Source organism: Crocodylus siamensis, chromosome 4 (genome assembly GCF_052110815.1).
Source record: "Crocodylus siamensis isolate JL-2025a chromosome 4, ASM5211081v1, whole genome shotgun sequence".
In the NCBI taxonomy this organism is placed as follows: Eukaryota; Metazoa; Chordata; order Crocodylia; family Crocodylidae; genus Crocodylus; species Crocodylus siamensis.
In genome coordinates this window covers 213,746,542-213,760,687 of record NC_143398.1, presented here as the reverse complement: position 1 = coordinate 213,760,687, position 14,146 = coordinate 213,746,542, and the positions used below count along the sequence as shown (strand labels likewise).

Here is a 14,146-nt window from a genome sequence, read left to right as displayed (position 1 = left end):
TTTTCACAACCACTTTTTTCAAATAATGTTTTAAAATCAAATGAAATTCAAAATAGTAAATTGAAAGTTAAATTAATGCTGAATGTCACACCACATTCTCTTCAAGTCAATGGGAATTTTGCCTTTTTCCTTGAAAGCAAGTTGATTTTCCATTTTCTTTAAAAAAAAAAGAATTATTTCTCTACAGAACTTGTTATAAGTGATGGGTTGCTTGTATAACCACAAATATCAGATTACTACACCTACTGAGATGAAGATCACATAACAAAAGACATTTCCAAACCCTACTCAAAAATGTTTTACTCCATTCTAAAAGTTTCTTGCACTTCAGAAGAAGAAATAAAATTGTGTCTAGGCAGGGGCATAGGCACTGGGCCAGGGGGCAGAAGACTTTCTAGGCCTTTACTGCCACATAGACCTGAGGAGGGCTAAGTGGAACTAGCCATACACATATAATACATATATAATATTTTACCAGGTAGAAAAAAATAATAATAGAAAATGAGTTTGTGGCATCACATCTAGACTTTACAGAGAACATCAAGGTAAGGACAGGGATCTATGGTAACAGTACTGTATATAGAATAGCAATACATAAACCAGTGGGGGGGGAGGATTTGACTTAAAGTATCTATCAATGGACCTAAGCACCCCTCCCTAACTTTTGAGAGTTGAGTGCACCCAATTTAAAAAATGATTTTATATATTACAGTGTTTATCTTGAAGTGCTGGGCAGAAGAGGTAGAGGGATAAGCCAGCAGGGACAAGCCTGAACATGTGCTTATCTCTTCATACCTCCTAGCATCCTACAAAGATCTGGCAGCACCCAGGGTTCAAAAGTACTAGCATAAAACTATGCCACACTCCTGTTTTCACATGGATTAGGAGAATGTTTCCAGGGAACCTGACTGTCACTGTGGTCTACATTCACAGATAAATACCAATTAAACTTGAACACTGGGAAGATCATCTCCAGAGGTCAAATATGAAAAAAGTAATTGCTTACTACTATACTTCAACTACTATGAAGCTCCTGCAGGCCATCAAAAACCTGCTGAAATCAACTTACATCAAATGACTCTGTGTCTATCCCTTCACATGACAATATCAGTTACAAGAAACCCAGTATTGGATAACAGCAGAAAAGTACCAGTACTTTAAGGGAAGACAAGCACACAGGTATACAAGGGAGAAAACTCTTACCTTCTGCAGCATGAGGTTTAATTACTTTCCTATTTTAGTTTATGTAATAAGACTAAGGTAATACACTACACCTGTGAAATGCAGTGACAACATTTATCTTTTACTAATACATCAGAAACAAGAGAGATTGCTTACAGTACCATTGCTTTTACAGAAATCCCTGGCATCCTCAACACTCTCCACATTGTTTAATGTTCCTTGAAAAAAAGCATAGCAGTAACTTCCAAATGGAATCCAGACAGATGAAGGGCACTCTGCACAGTAAAAAAAAATTATTTTAGGTTTTGTTGTTATGAAGGAATCATCTTACTGGAGTTCTGCATTTTTCCACACAGTATGCATTTTAGATTAATCACAACAACCACTGCATATGCAGTAGTACCTGGAGTTAGCATACATAAAATATACATAAGAATCTAATTTAGCAAGCGAGCTAAAGAACAAGTGTGAGACACTAAGATGCGTGAGACAGATGAGAAAATTGAGACACAAAAGACTTAGAACTAAACCCACCCATCCAATATTTTGATTTTTAAGGATTAGTCCCCTGTGATCTAGTCAGGTTAACTTTTAATCCCTTACATTGACGTGGTCAACCTGCAGCACAGCTGCTACAAGTGTCACAGGCAGGCTCTATGTGTGGATCAAGGATGGGACAAGCAGCCCAGCAGCAGAAAGCAGAAAACAGGATGCATCTACATGATGTTCATACGCCTGAATAAACTCCAGCTTTGCACCATAGTTTTTTGCTCCTGGGCAATGGAATTAACACGCATGTCTGGGACCAAAGCATGTTGAGGGCAGCACATCCCTGGCTGGCAGAGGGTGTGAGGGTCAGTCAGCCTGCCAGCTCTGACCTGATTCAATATGCTGTGGTGGGGCTGGATGGGGAATGATGGTGCTAAAGTGTGGGTCTAGCCAGCAGGCAACCCTGCACTGTAGCACCTTCAAGCCAGCCCCAGTCACTATCTACACATGTATTGTGGTGAATTAAATAACTGTGCCATAGGATGGTACTTGTATTGGGCAGCACTAAACTACAGCGAAGTTAATTAATTTACTCTGGCCTAATAGCTCCACATGTGTAGATGGAGATGCTTTGCTGCAGAGCTAATTAGGCAACTCCACAGTAAGCACCATGTGTACATGCTCCTACAAAGTAGCAGGTCAGACAGAAAGCAAAGCAACAGATTGGGCAGGGGAAGGGACAGAGAAGGAGAATGGGAGGCTGCAGGGCTAATTTGTGGCATGCCTGCCAAAAAGTTTGGTCCCTAGGTAATAGGGCTTCTACCATTTCCATTAGAATAGTGACAAATAATCTTACATGTCACTACTAGACTTTCTGTATACCCAATTTATTTTGTCCTTTGCTTTTTTCCTACATATTTAGAAAGCATCTATCACCACATTATTCTTAGTTAAATCACCTTTGACTACCTGCAATTATTTTTCTGGATCACTGGTATTTCTGTTCCTTCAGTTTTGAACAATGGTCCAATATCATCCCCTTTAGCCATGAAATCAAGTGATATATATAATCTTACATCCTCTCTCTGGTACACAGGTACCAAGAACCAAACACAGTTATCTGGGAGAGGTTTCATCAGTACCAAATGGGGAGTGATGGCACCTCTCAGCTTTATGATGCACTGCCCCTGTAAATGCAGCATAGGATTTTACTGACATCGGGGGGTGGGGGAGTGTTCAAGTGCCTTTGTTTTTGGACTGTATGCTCATTTACTATCCAGTCTCACCCTCTGGGTTTCTTGCATCATTTCAGCTTACTAGTTACTCTCCATAAGAGCTGCAGGAAAAGACAGAGAGAGAAAAACGCAATGAGAAATATATGACTGGGGACACACCATATAATAGCTACATGTATGTGCTGAATGGACAAGAAAATAAAGGAAGGAAAGGCAAAGGAAATGGCACAGCAGCTAGCTAAAATTATTTATTTTTAAAACATCATCTTCTCCTCTGGTCTGTGTCCTCTCAGGGGAGATCATACTCTACTCAATTACACTGCTTTACAAATAATTGACATTATTTTGAAAGATGTATGACTCCATGGAATCAAAGATGGCATGAACTTAGGGGAAACCCTCAGATCTGTTTGACACCTTCTAAGAACATATTTCATTTCTCAGTCTAGCAGCACAGGTCAATGTAAATAGCTTCATCCCACCAGTTCTACTCTCTGTGCTGATTTCTCACTGACTAGAGATTCCAGTTCAAGGTCCCTGTCTTTATATTCAAAGGCCCCCATTTGATTGGCCTCATTTAATATAAATCACCTCCCTGTTCATGACAAGAACAACATTATAATGATGCTACTGACCAATAGCAGGAGGCACATGAGTGTAGGTACTGGACCTAGACTATGGACCTTATTCCTGTAAGTGACAAGAATGACCACAAATCTCAACATTTTCTGAACAAAGGGCTCAATATAAGACACAACTGGAGCCTTTCCACTCACTTGTGTCAGCTCTATGATTGATCTTTTTAAAGTAGCTTACCTTCAATAAGTTGCATTCCAACTTGTTTCATACAGGAAACAATTATAAAGTTATTTCTTTTAAGACTGGAATGTTCAATATTTCTGTTTCTTAATGTTTGGGAAGTGCTCAGACACTACAATGATGAGGGTTTTCTAAATAGATTAAGTAAATAGTCATCAGCTTCAGAAAGGCTAAATAATGTTTCAAAACAACTGGATTTTTCTAAGAACAGAGCCAACATAGGAATAAACCATTTGAACTTTGACCTGAATGTTTACCTGGGGCCATGATATATGAAATGAAAGACTTCCATCAACAAGGTCAGAAATTACTGTGTGTGTGTTAAACTCTTGTTTCTTCTAGACCTAGGTGTGTATGTTATTTGAGTACATACAATATGTTTTGCAACGTATAGAATTATTTTGCTATACCATTATAGAACCATGTGACTGTTCTCATCCACATCCTCATAAAAATGAAATGTATATTATCAAGATGCCTGAGGAAGTTTGTGTGACCCTGGTTAACTCTTCTTAGCGTGTGCTTCAGGTTTGCATTTGTAAAATAGAATAACAGACCTGTATATTATCATAAAATAATGGGACATGATTTATAGTCTCTAAAACCTTTAAAAAAACTTCAGAAGGCATTATACATTTAAATGTATAAGTGTGATATGTGAAATTATAAGATGGGCTTCAGAAACCCTTAGCCGGGCTTTTAAGCTGTTTTTTTTTTCAGATGAGTGTGAAATGTTGATTCAGGTACATGTCATTTTGCTACCCATTTTTGCACAATGGGGCTCTGACTTGGAGGCCCTAATGCAGTACAATAAAAAACAGTTTCTGTTGCAACCCTAAACTATGACATTACCCTAATTATTCCCCCCATTGGTGGCTCAATTTCTATTCTTAGAAGGAACTTTGGAATTCGGGGGTCAATCCTATAAGCTGCTCATTCCTCAACTCCCATCACAGGATGAGGACTAAATACCTACCAGGTACTCCAGGCACTAAACACAGATAGAAAATTATTTTTTGTCCTGTTACTGTACAAATCTTTTCTGCTCTTTACCAGGAAACTGCTTGTGAATATTTTATGTACACACTAAGTGTCATTGTCATAATCTTACAATATTGCTCCAGGCTGTATAATTTTGTCATGCTGACCTTCATATGGTGCTTCTGAACTATACCAGAGAAAAGGGGAAGAATAAATAGATTGCACTCAATTCCAAGAAAATAAAGAACAAGCTCCCTTATGAAATTCCCACCACAGAAAACTGAATTATTCTACTACTATAGTAAATAGCATTTTACAATTAAATATATATCTAAAGTATTAATACAACTACATTTTTGGAAGGTTTTATGTTGTACCCAAAGTTAATGCCCAAAGTCATGCTGACTTCAGTGATGGGCAAGATAAAAGGACCCAGACCTACCAGTTACAGATAAACATTAAATATTGACTTCAATATTGACTAGTACTCCTTACTTACCTTGATTCTTTTAAAAACCCACTTAAAGCAGTTGAATACATGGGACTCCTTAAATAACCAACTTTCAAATAAAGGAATCAGTCCTTTCCTCAGAGAAAACTCTTTATTTCACTTTTATTCAAGTTTTACTTAGACACTACAACAGGGGTGCTCAATTATTTTGGGCGGAGGGCTGTTTAGCAAGTTTTGCCAGGCTGTCGAGGGCCACACAAGTAACCCTGCCCCTTGACAGGTGCCCCACTCCTGGTCGCCATCTTGGGACTGGAAGTCCCACCCCTGACCTCTGACCCTTGCCACCGGAAGTCCCTCCCCTTGCCCCTGGAAGCATTCCTCCGGAGAAGAGGGTTTTTGCTATTTTAGAACTGGGAAAAAAAACAAATTATGTACTAAAAATCAAATACCCATAATATTATATTTTAATTTAATTAAAAGATATATCTTTGTCCTGATACTTGTGTGTTTGTGCTTTATATGTAGAAGTGATTGCATAATAGCTCAAAATGTAGTCATACTCTTGTATAGTACATGGGGTGTGTAGTGGTATTGGGGGCTATGAGTGGGTGGGTGGATGTGGGGTTTGTGGGGAGCTGTGTATGTGTGTGTGGTATTTGTGGGATGTATGATTGAGTCTGGATGAGGGTGTGGCTGTAGGGTTTGCAGGAAGGGTTGCAAGGGAGAAGCCAGCTGGGCACTTGCTGCCCCAAGCCCCATGGCTGCGTTTGCACTCCAGCAGCTGCCAGGGAAGGGTCTGTCAGGCTTCGGGGCAATGTGGGGGGCTCCTGGAGTCACTGGGGGTGGCACAAGTCAGTGGGAATGTGGCCTGGAACATGGGAAGCCCAAGGAGGCAGTGCAGAACTTGCATTGTGCGCCTGAGGCTTGGGGTAGCAAAGGCTTGGCTGCCCTCACCCACAGGTGGCCTGCGGGTTGCCACCCCCCTGAGGGGGGGGGTCCCAGCCCCCTCACACACCTCAGGGGCCCAGTGGCACAACAGCAGCTTGCCCCCTGGCCCTGGGACAAGCAGGGAGGAGGCTGTACCACGAGCCAGAGCAGAGCAGCGGCTGTTTTCCTGCTTTAGAAGCTCCTGCAGCTTCCAGGAGGCTGGGGGCCAGGAGGCAGGGATGCACACTGTGAAAGGAGCTTTAAGGCTGCTCTCCAAGATTGCCCAAAAAAACCCTTTACTGAGGGGTTATGGAGTAGGCTACGCTCAATGTCTAAGCAGTACTGCAATCTATGGGATAGCCACCACATGCTCCTTTAACTCAGACATGCTTCCAGGACTCCCATGGTTTATTAGCAGGTATCTTTCCAGTCCTTGGAGCAGTCCAGGATTGGGAGGGAAACTAAAGCCATTTTAGCCCAAAGCCTGCCTACCAAAGATACTCATATGCAAGCAGCTTTTGAAAACAGTAAGTTTACTATCATCTACTTGAATCATCAACATGCAGTGATGGGAAAACAAACCTCTTTTTTAATACGTAGTAAAACCCCCCTTTTTTCTTTTTTTTTAAATTTATTTAAAAATTCATTCCCTCCCCTTCCCCAACCATTTCTGACTTTTTATCTCCCTCTCTATTCCCCATGGATAAGTACAAGTAAGCTAAGATGTAGGATAAACTTTAACATTTTATTTTAAGTAGTAAGTTTTACTTTTCTCTCCCTTCTTTGCAAATAAGTGCCCTGCTATTTTGATATAGATATCCACTGTTTTATAAGTGATAATTATTATGTTTGTATTGATTTTTTACTGCTTTTATATTGTGCAATTACTGTTTCAGGCCTATATATGTAAGTTAGCATGAGTCATGTCAAGTTCCATCTTATAATGTCAAGCCTCCATCTTATCCCCATGCCGGGTTGTGAAACCTATGACTCATACATATCCTTCCTATGTAACTTGGTTCCTGAATGAATGGGGATGAATGAGGATGCTGGAGAGACAATGGCAACGGGTCTAAAAACAGCTCCCTGTGAATGACTGAACCATCAACACCAATACCTGGACCAACGACCCAGCCCTTGGAACCCTCAGCATTGAAGAAACAAAAGATGAGGCAACCCACTATTGTGCCAAGCTGCACGTGCTCAGTAAAAACACCTGGAGCCCTCTGGAACAAGACTGACATTGCCTGCACAGGCCTTCCCCATAGGAGATCAGAGGTAGTCTGCCCCATAAAAAGGGGTAGTGAAGACTGACTCCTTGGAACGCCCCCTCCATCTGACCAGCACCATGCCACACCACCTATTCACCCAAGGCCCTGGCAGCGACGCCCCTCAAGACAACACCTATTGGACAAGGACCCCTTTCCAGCCTGGATAGGTAGCTATCATCCCCACCCCCTCTTCAACCAAGGACTTGGATTCTGTTTCTCTTCCCTACCTGGACTCCAACCCTTCCACTGAGTCTCTTTCTCCTGCTGCCATTGTGAGTGCTTGCTTGTGTGTGTGTGTGCATGCATGTGTGTGTGCATGAACCAATAACTTCATGGTGCTGTGTAGCGTGTTGTCTGTTTAATAAACCTGTTATTTTGAAACCCCGAGCTGTGTTTTTGTCTGTTTCCTCCTTGTCACCACTTATCTGCTCCCCCAGTCTCTAAGCTGTCAGCCTGTTTCCAGCCCCAGGCTTCCAGATTTCTGCCTCTCTCTCTCTTTCCTGGCTGTCTGCTCCTTGTCACCACTTATCTGCCCCCACCGCCAATATCTCAGCTGTCTGCCTCAGTTTCCAGCCCCAATCTGCCTTAAGTAACCCCAAACCTCAGTTCCTCAGCCATCTTCTCTCTAATCTACTGGTTCTAATCCCAGTTCTGGCAACTTTCACTCCCTACACTTTATCTCTCTCTCTCACCTTAGCCTTCCCCCAAGTATCCCAGGTACCCCAAGCACACACATACATACCGTACCATCCAAGTTAGGAACTTACCTATATGTAGGTGGGTTGTATGTGTGTGAACTGGTGAGTGTGTGTGTATATATGTTATTGTGTACATGATATATCAATTAGTGATCTGTGTATGTATACTGAGTGTGGACAATTGATTTTTGTCTAACTTTTGGTGCGTATCATGTATGTGCTTGGATTGGTGATAGATATGCATGTGCCTAGGCTAGTTTGGATGTGTAGGTGCCTGAGCTGGTAGTGTGTGTATATATGCACCTACTTGATTTGTGTGTTTGTATACATGCAATTGCATCACACCTTCCTAACAGCACAATATTGAGATCCTGAGAGCTGGCCTGACTCCACAGGGCAACAAATAGACAACGTAATTATGAAGGATGTATATTCTGCAGCAGTTGTTTTGATTTATACCACTGAATCTCTACTTTTCATTCAGAGGGAGCTTTGGGAAATGAATCTTACTGATGCTAAAAAGGAGGCAAAGCCCATAAGTGGTACTGTTTGAATAATAAATAATTCTGATGCATCTCAGTATCAGAGGTACAAACCAGGAGTAATTATAATTTGTATTTCATCATCATATAGCCACAATAAAAATAAAGTAAGATTTTCCTTACTTAATCCCTTCTCACCCCTACTAGTTCTACCACTTGAAATGATGCTAAATGATTTCTTTCTTGGATGTTTGGTCAGTAAATTTTACATACTGGCTGAAGGCAGAATAAACTGTACTAACCACAGAAATCTGAATGTTACATATTACACTATGAGAACCTGCAACAGTACTGCAGAAGTGGTGATGATAAAGCCACCATTCACTTTTAGGCATAAAATCTAGATGCTTGTTTTTTGTTTGTTTGTTTACAACTATAAAGCGAAGGAACTACTCACACACCACAGAATTTATTTCACCCTTTCAAAAATGTTAGATGTATAGCATATGCCCAGGGCAAGGAACAGATGGCACACTTGATTTATGAAAAGAAGAAAAGTAAAGATGATGTGGAATCACCACAAACTCTTCAGCCCTAAATGCAACACTGCCAATTGTGCATGAATTCCCACAGCCAGAAAGAGGAAGTAATGCAGTATAAAAGCAAAACAATTGATAAATAAATGATGGCTGATATAAGACTTGCTTTTAAGTATACAAACGGTCATAAATTTGTCAATGCTCAGGTCCAGTCAAAAAAGGGTTTGGGACATGTTTCTAAGCCACTAGTACCACACCCAGCCAGAGAGCAAGACAGAGAAGTGTGTGTCAACCCCTTGCTCTTCTGCAGCAGTGAGAGCTGAGGAGAGAATTCACAACCTAGCAGAAGAAATTGGAAGTGTACAAGAAGAACCAAGTAGAATTATCACTGGCCCCTCCATCCCCATCATGTGGATGTCTCGAAAAGAGGGGACAATCTGTATGGTGGTATAAAGGCTTGGATATATGGCCCTATCTGTGCATGTACGAATGTAAGAACCGGGCTCCACAGCCCTGGCATCAGCTTCATGCTGGCGGTGACTGTGCGTGCATCTCAGAGTGGACAGCGGGGCGGCACAGCATGTCTCGAGGTGCGTGCACAGCTGTGGCCAGCATGGAGCTGATGCCGGAGCTGTGGAGCCTGATGCAGCTGTTTGCAGCCTGCCCACTGCTTGCTGCCAGCTGCCCAGAGCCCAGGCTGGATACAAACAGCTGCGCCAGGCTCCAGAGACCCGTCACCAGCTCTGTGTCAGGAGCAGGGGAGAGACTGGGGTTGCACTGCTTCAGGCCCCTCCCCCACTGCCCGCTCCGCGGTGTGCGTGCACGCACTGGTACAGAGTTGATGTTGGGGCTCCGGAACCCAGCACAGCTGTTGCAGCCTCCTGGCTGCAGCCAGCCTCAGTTCTGGGCAGCTGCTGCCAGCTGAGAGCCCAGGCTGCTCCCAGCAGCCAGCTGGAATGCTGCAAGCCCTGCTGGGAGCAGCCCGGGCTTTGTCACCAGCAGCAGCTACCTCGGAGCCAGGGCTGGCCGTAGTGTGCTGGGCACAATGGCCTCGCGTACCATGCTCGGCATGTGTGCCAGCCCCTGGCTTAAGGAGTTCTAATTTAGAAGGACTGATACCCACTGATGGACCTACCCTGCCAGAATTTGTCTAATCTTCATTTGAAACTGGTTAAATTGTTAACCTCTACAACATTTTGTGGCAATGAATTCCACAAGTTAATTAGATGCTGTGGATAAAACGTACTTTTTGTTAACTTTAAAACCTGCTTCCTAAGCATGTCCCTGTACATCCCCTAGTTCTGGTATGGTGAGAAATAGTAAACAGTAAACCCCTATTTACATACCTTATACCATTCATTATCTTATAGCCCATTTAACCAAAATGGCTTTCATGGTGCCTTTTTATTCCTTCATCCTGTTACTTGTAAATTGTAGCATAAACCCAGTTGCTTCCTCAGTTATGGCAGTTAACAACTTGGGGTCCTTACATCTTTTCATATTGTACTGCTAAAGTTATAAATACTGACACAGGCCCTCTTTCAGTTTTTAACTTAGGCAACTTCTGCATTATTTACTTCTACAGACCAGTCTAAATCAGTACTGGAAATGGATTTATCACTGGTTCCACTTAACTGTAGCTAGACATTGTGACACTGCTCAACTCTGATGCAGAAAAATGCATTATAATTAAACCAGAACTGATTCTAACCAGTATTTTTGAACCAGTACCAAAGATTATTGCATGTAAACTCTGTATAGTCAAAACCATACTGCCCAGCCAGAAAAATGTATCTGCATTCAGCAACAGGTCATTTCTTTAGCATAGATTAATGTGACCAGTGGCCTCGCTAGGTGCTGCTTGAGCATACATTTCTGATGACAGGATTGAACAGTTAGGAAAAATATTTCCCAATGGCATCAACACATAAGTTTAATGTTTGTTAATGCACTTTAAAATTTACACCTTCAGTTAATTTGACTTAACTGTCCTTGCTGTTCCCATGCAGCCATATGCTAGTGCAATTTGTTTATTAAAAAATATTTATCTTGATTCTTTTAAAAGGAGTAGAAACAAAAAAGCAAACACTCATTTTCCCAGCTCAAGCCCCAGATAAATTACCTCTACTTTGTCCTCAAGAAAGCTCTCTCTACTTTACTGTTTCTGTCTTTACTTCACAGTTCACTATCCCTGCAGCAACTGCCTGCATTTTACACCTGTGAAAATACTAGGAGAAAATAAAAAGAATATGAAAGTGAACTGAAGCATCTACATGTCTACTGGGGAGCTGCTTTGCAATGCAAAGGAACTTCAGAACATCAATGGCAAACAACTGCAAGGATTCCTTTGGTACAATTACTGCATGCTATTTTTAGCTCTTTCTAGGAGGAGACTCATGACATATGTCAGGACTTTGGAAGTGCAGGCCATTAATAATTTTTACCAAAATGAGTCTAAGAACCCCCCCCCTTTCCTTCCTTAAAATAAATATAAACAGTTTTTTTCTTTAAATCTAATTTAAACATTTCCCTTAAGCACTGGAAAGCAAAATACATAGCACTGTGCTTGTGCATTAGAAGTAACAAATTAAATGAATTTTATTAGAGAAAGGTAGTTAGTTATGTTACTCTGAAATGAGGCAGAAGTCTGGGTAGATATGCACCTTACAGACCAGTGGTTCTCAAGGTTTGGGCTTCACAGGCCAGATGACTGGCATGAGGCCAATCTGGGCCAGACTGAGCCCTGAACTGTTCCCCCTGGCCCAGTGTACTGGGATCAGGCCCTAGGGCCCCATGCTGCCCCTGCCTGGCACTGTGTGCTAGCATCAGACTCCAGAGCTCTGTGCTGCCCCCGCACACCAGGACTAGACCCCTATCTTGCACACTTGACCAAGTGCACAGCGTCAGGGCTCACAGGGCTGCCCACAGACCCAGATGACATTATGTGGGGAGTTGGATGTGACCTGTGGACCAGGGGTTGAGCATCCCTTTTATAGACTAACTAAAGAAATACACAGAGCACAAGCTTTCATGAACTCTCATGGGCCAAAGCTTGTGCTCTAGATCCACTGCACTGGTTTTATCATCCAGCGGATGTGAAAAAACACAGAGCATTAGCCTGATATACAGGAAGAACAGCAAATATGGCAGGCGACCAGCCTGGCTTAACAGAGAACTCTTCAGTCAGTTTAGATACAAAAAAGGAAGCTTACAAGAAATGGAAGCTTGGACAGATGACTAGGAAAGAGTATAACAGTATTGCTCAGGCATGCAGGGATGAAATCAGGAAGGCCACAGCACAACTGGAGTTCCAGATAGCAAGGGACATGAATAGTAACAGGAAGAGTTTCTACAAGTATGTTAGCAACAAGGTCAGGGAAAGTGTGGGTCTCTTACTGAATGAGGGAGGCAATCTAGTGACAGATGAGGAGGAAAAAGCTAAAGTACTCAATGCCTTTTTTACCTCAGTCTTCACAGGCAAGGTCAACTCCCAGACTACTGCAGAAGGCAGCACAGTTTGGAGAGGTCAGCAGTCCTCAGTGGTGAAAGAACAGGTTAGGGACGATTTAGAAAAGCTAGACATGTACAAGACTATGGGGCCACATACAATGCATCTGAGGGTGCTGAGGGAATTGGCTGATGTGATTGAAGAGCCGCTGGCCATTATCTTTGAAAACATGTGGGGCCTGGAGGAGGTCCCAGACGATTGGAAAAGGGCAAATACCGTGCTCATCTTTAAGAAAGGGAAGGAGGAGGATCCAGGGAACTACAGACCAGCCTCACCTCAGTCCCTAGAAAAATCATGGAGCAGGTCCTCAAGGAATCCATTTCAAGGCGCTTGGAGAAGGTAGTGATTAGAAACAGTCAGCATAGATTCACCAAGGGCAAGTCATGCCTGACCAACCTGATTGCCTTCCATGAGATAACTGGATCTGTGGGTGCGGGGAAAACAGTGGATGTGATATACCTTGACTTTAGCAAGGCTTTTGATACAGTCTCCTACAGCATTCTTGCAAGGAAGCTGAGGAAGTATGGGTTGGATGAATGGACTATAAGGCTGATAGACAGCTGACTGGATTGTCAGGCTCAACAGGTAGTGAACAATGGCTCAAGATCTAACTGGCAGCCAGTATCAAGTGGAGTGTCCCAGGGACCAGTCCTGGGGTCAGTTTTAATCAATATCTTTATGAACATTCTGGAAGATGTGATGGAGTGCACCCTCAGAAAATCTGTAAATGACACCAAGCTGGGGGGACTAGCAGATACGCTGGAGGGTAGGGCTAGGATTCAGAATGACCTAGACAAATTGCAGGATTAGGCCAAAACAAATATTATAGCCTTCAACAAGAACAAGTATAAAGTCCTGCACTTAGGACAGAACAATCCCATGCACCAGTACAGGCTAGGGGCTGACTGGCTAAGCAGCAGCTCGGCAGAAAAGGATCTGGGGGTTATAGTGGACAATAAGCTGAATATGAGTCAACAGGGTGCCTCTGTTGCCAAAAAAGGCCAACAGCAGACTGGGATGTATTAGTAGGAGCACTGGCATCATATCGAAGTAATTATTTGCCTCTATTCTGCACTGGTGAGGTCACATCTGGAGTACGGCGCCCAGTTTTGGGTGCCCCACTACAGAAAGGACATGGACAAGTTGGAGAGAGTCCAGCAGAAGACAACAAAAATGGTGAGGGGGTTGGGCCATATTACTTCTGAGGAGAGCCTTGCAGAACTGGGCTTATTTAGTGTGAAAAAGAGAAAACTGCGGGAGTTTAAGAGCAGCCTTTAACTACCTGAAGGATGGTTCCAAAGAGGATGGAGCTACTGTTCTCAGTGGTGATGGATGACAGAACAAGGAACAATGGTCTCAAGTTGCAGCATGGGAGGTTTAGGTTGGGTATTAGGAAAACAATTCTCACTGGGAAGGTGGTGAAGCAGTGGAATGGGTTACCTAGAGAGATGGTGAAATCTTCATCCTTGGAGGTTTTTAAGGCCCAGCTCGACAAAGCCCTGGCTGAAATGATGTATTTGGGGGTGGTCCTGCTTTGAACAGGCAGTCAGACTAGATGCCCTCC

General features: G+C 42.8%; 1 protein-coding gene across 1 annotated transcript in view; it reads right to left on the bottom strand.

Annotated features, from left to right (window-relative positions):
- Nucleotides 1-14,146, bottom strand: part of LY75 (lymphocyte antigen 75) — a 144,091-nt gene that overhangs the window by 23,713 nt on the left and 106,232 nt on the right. The window contains exon 38 of the mRNA XM_090041720.1: nt 1,344-1,457. Within this exon, the coding sequence (XP_089897846.1) occupies nt 1,344-1,457 (114 nt within the window). The remainder of the gene's footprint in view (nt 1-1,343; nt 1,458-14,146) is intronic.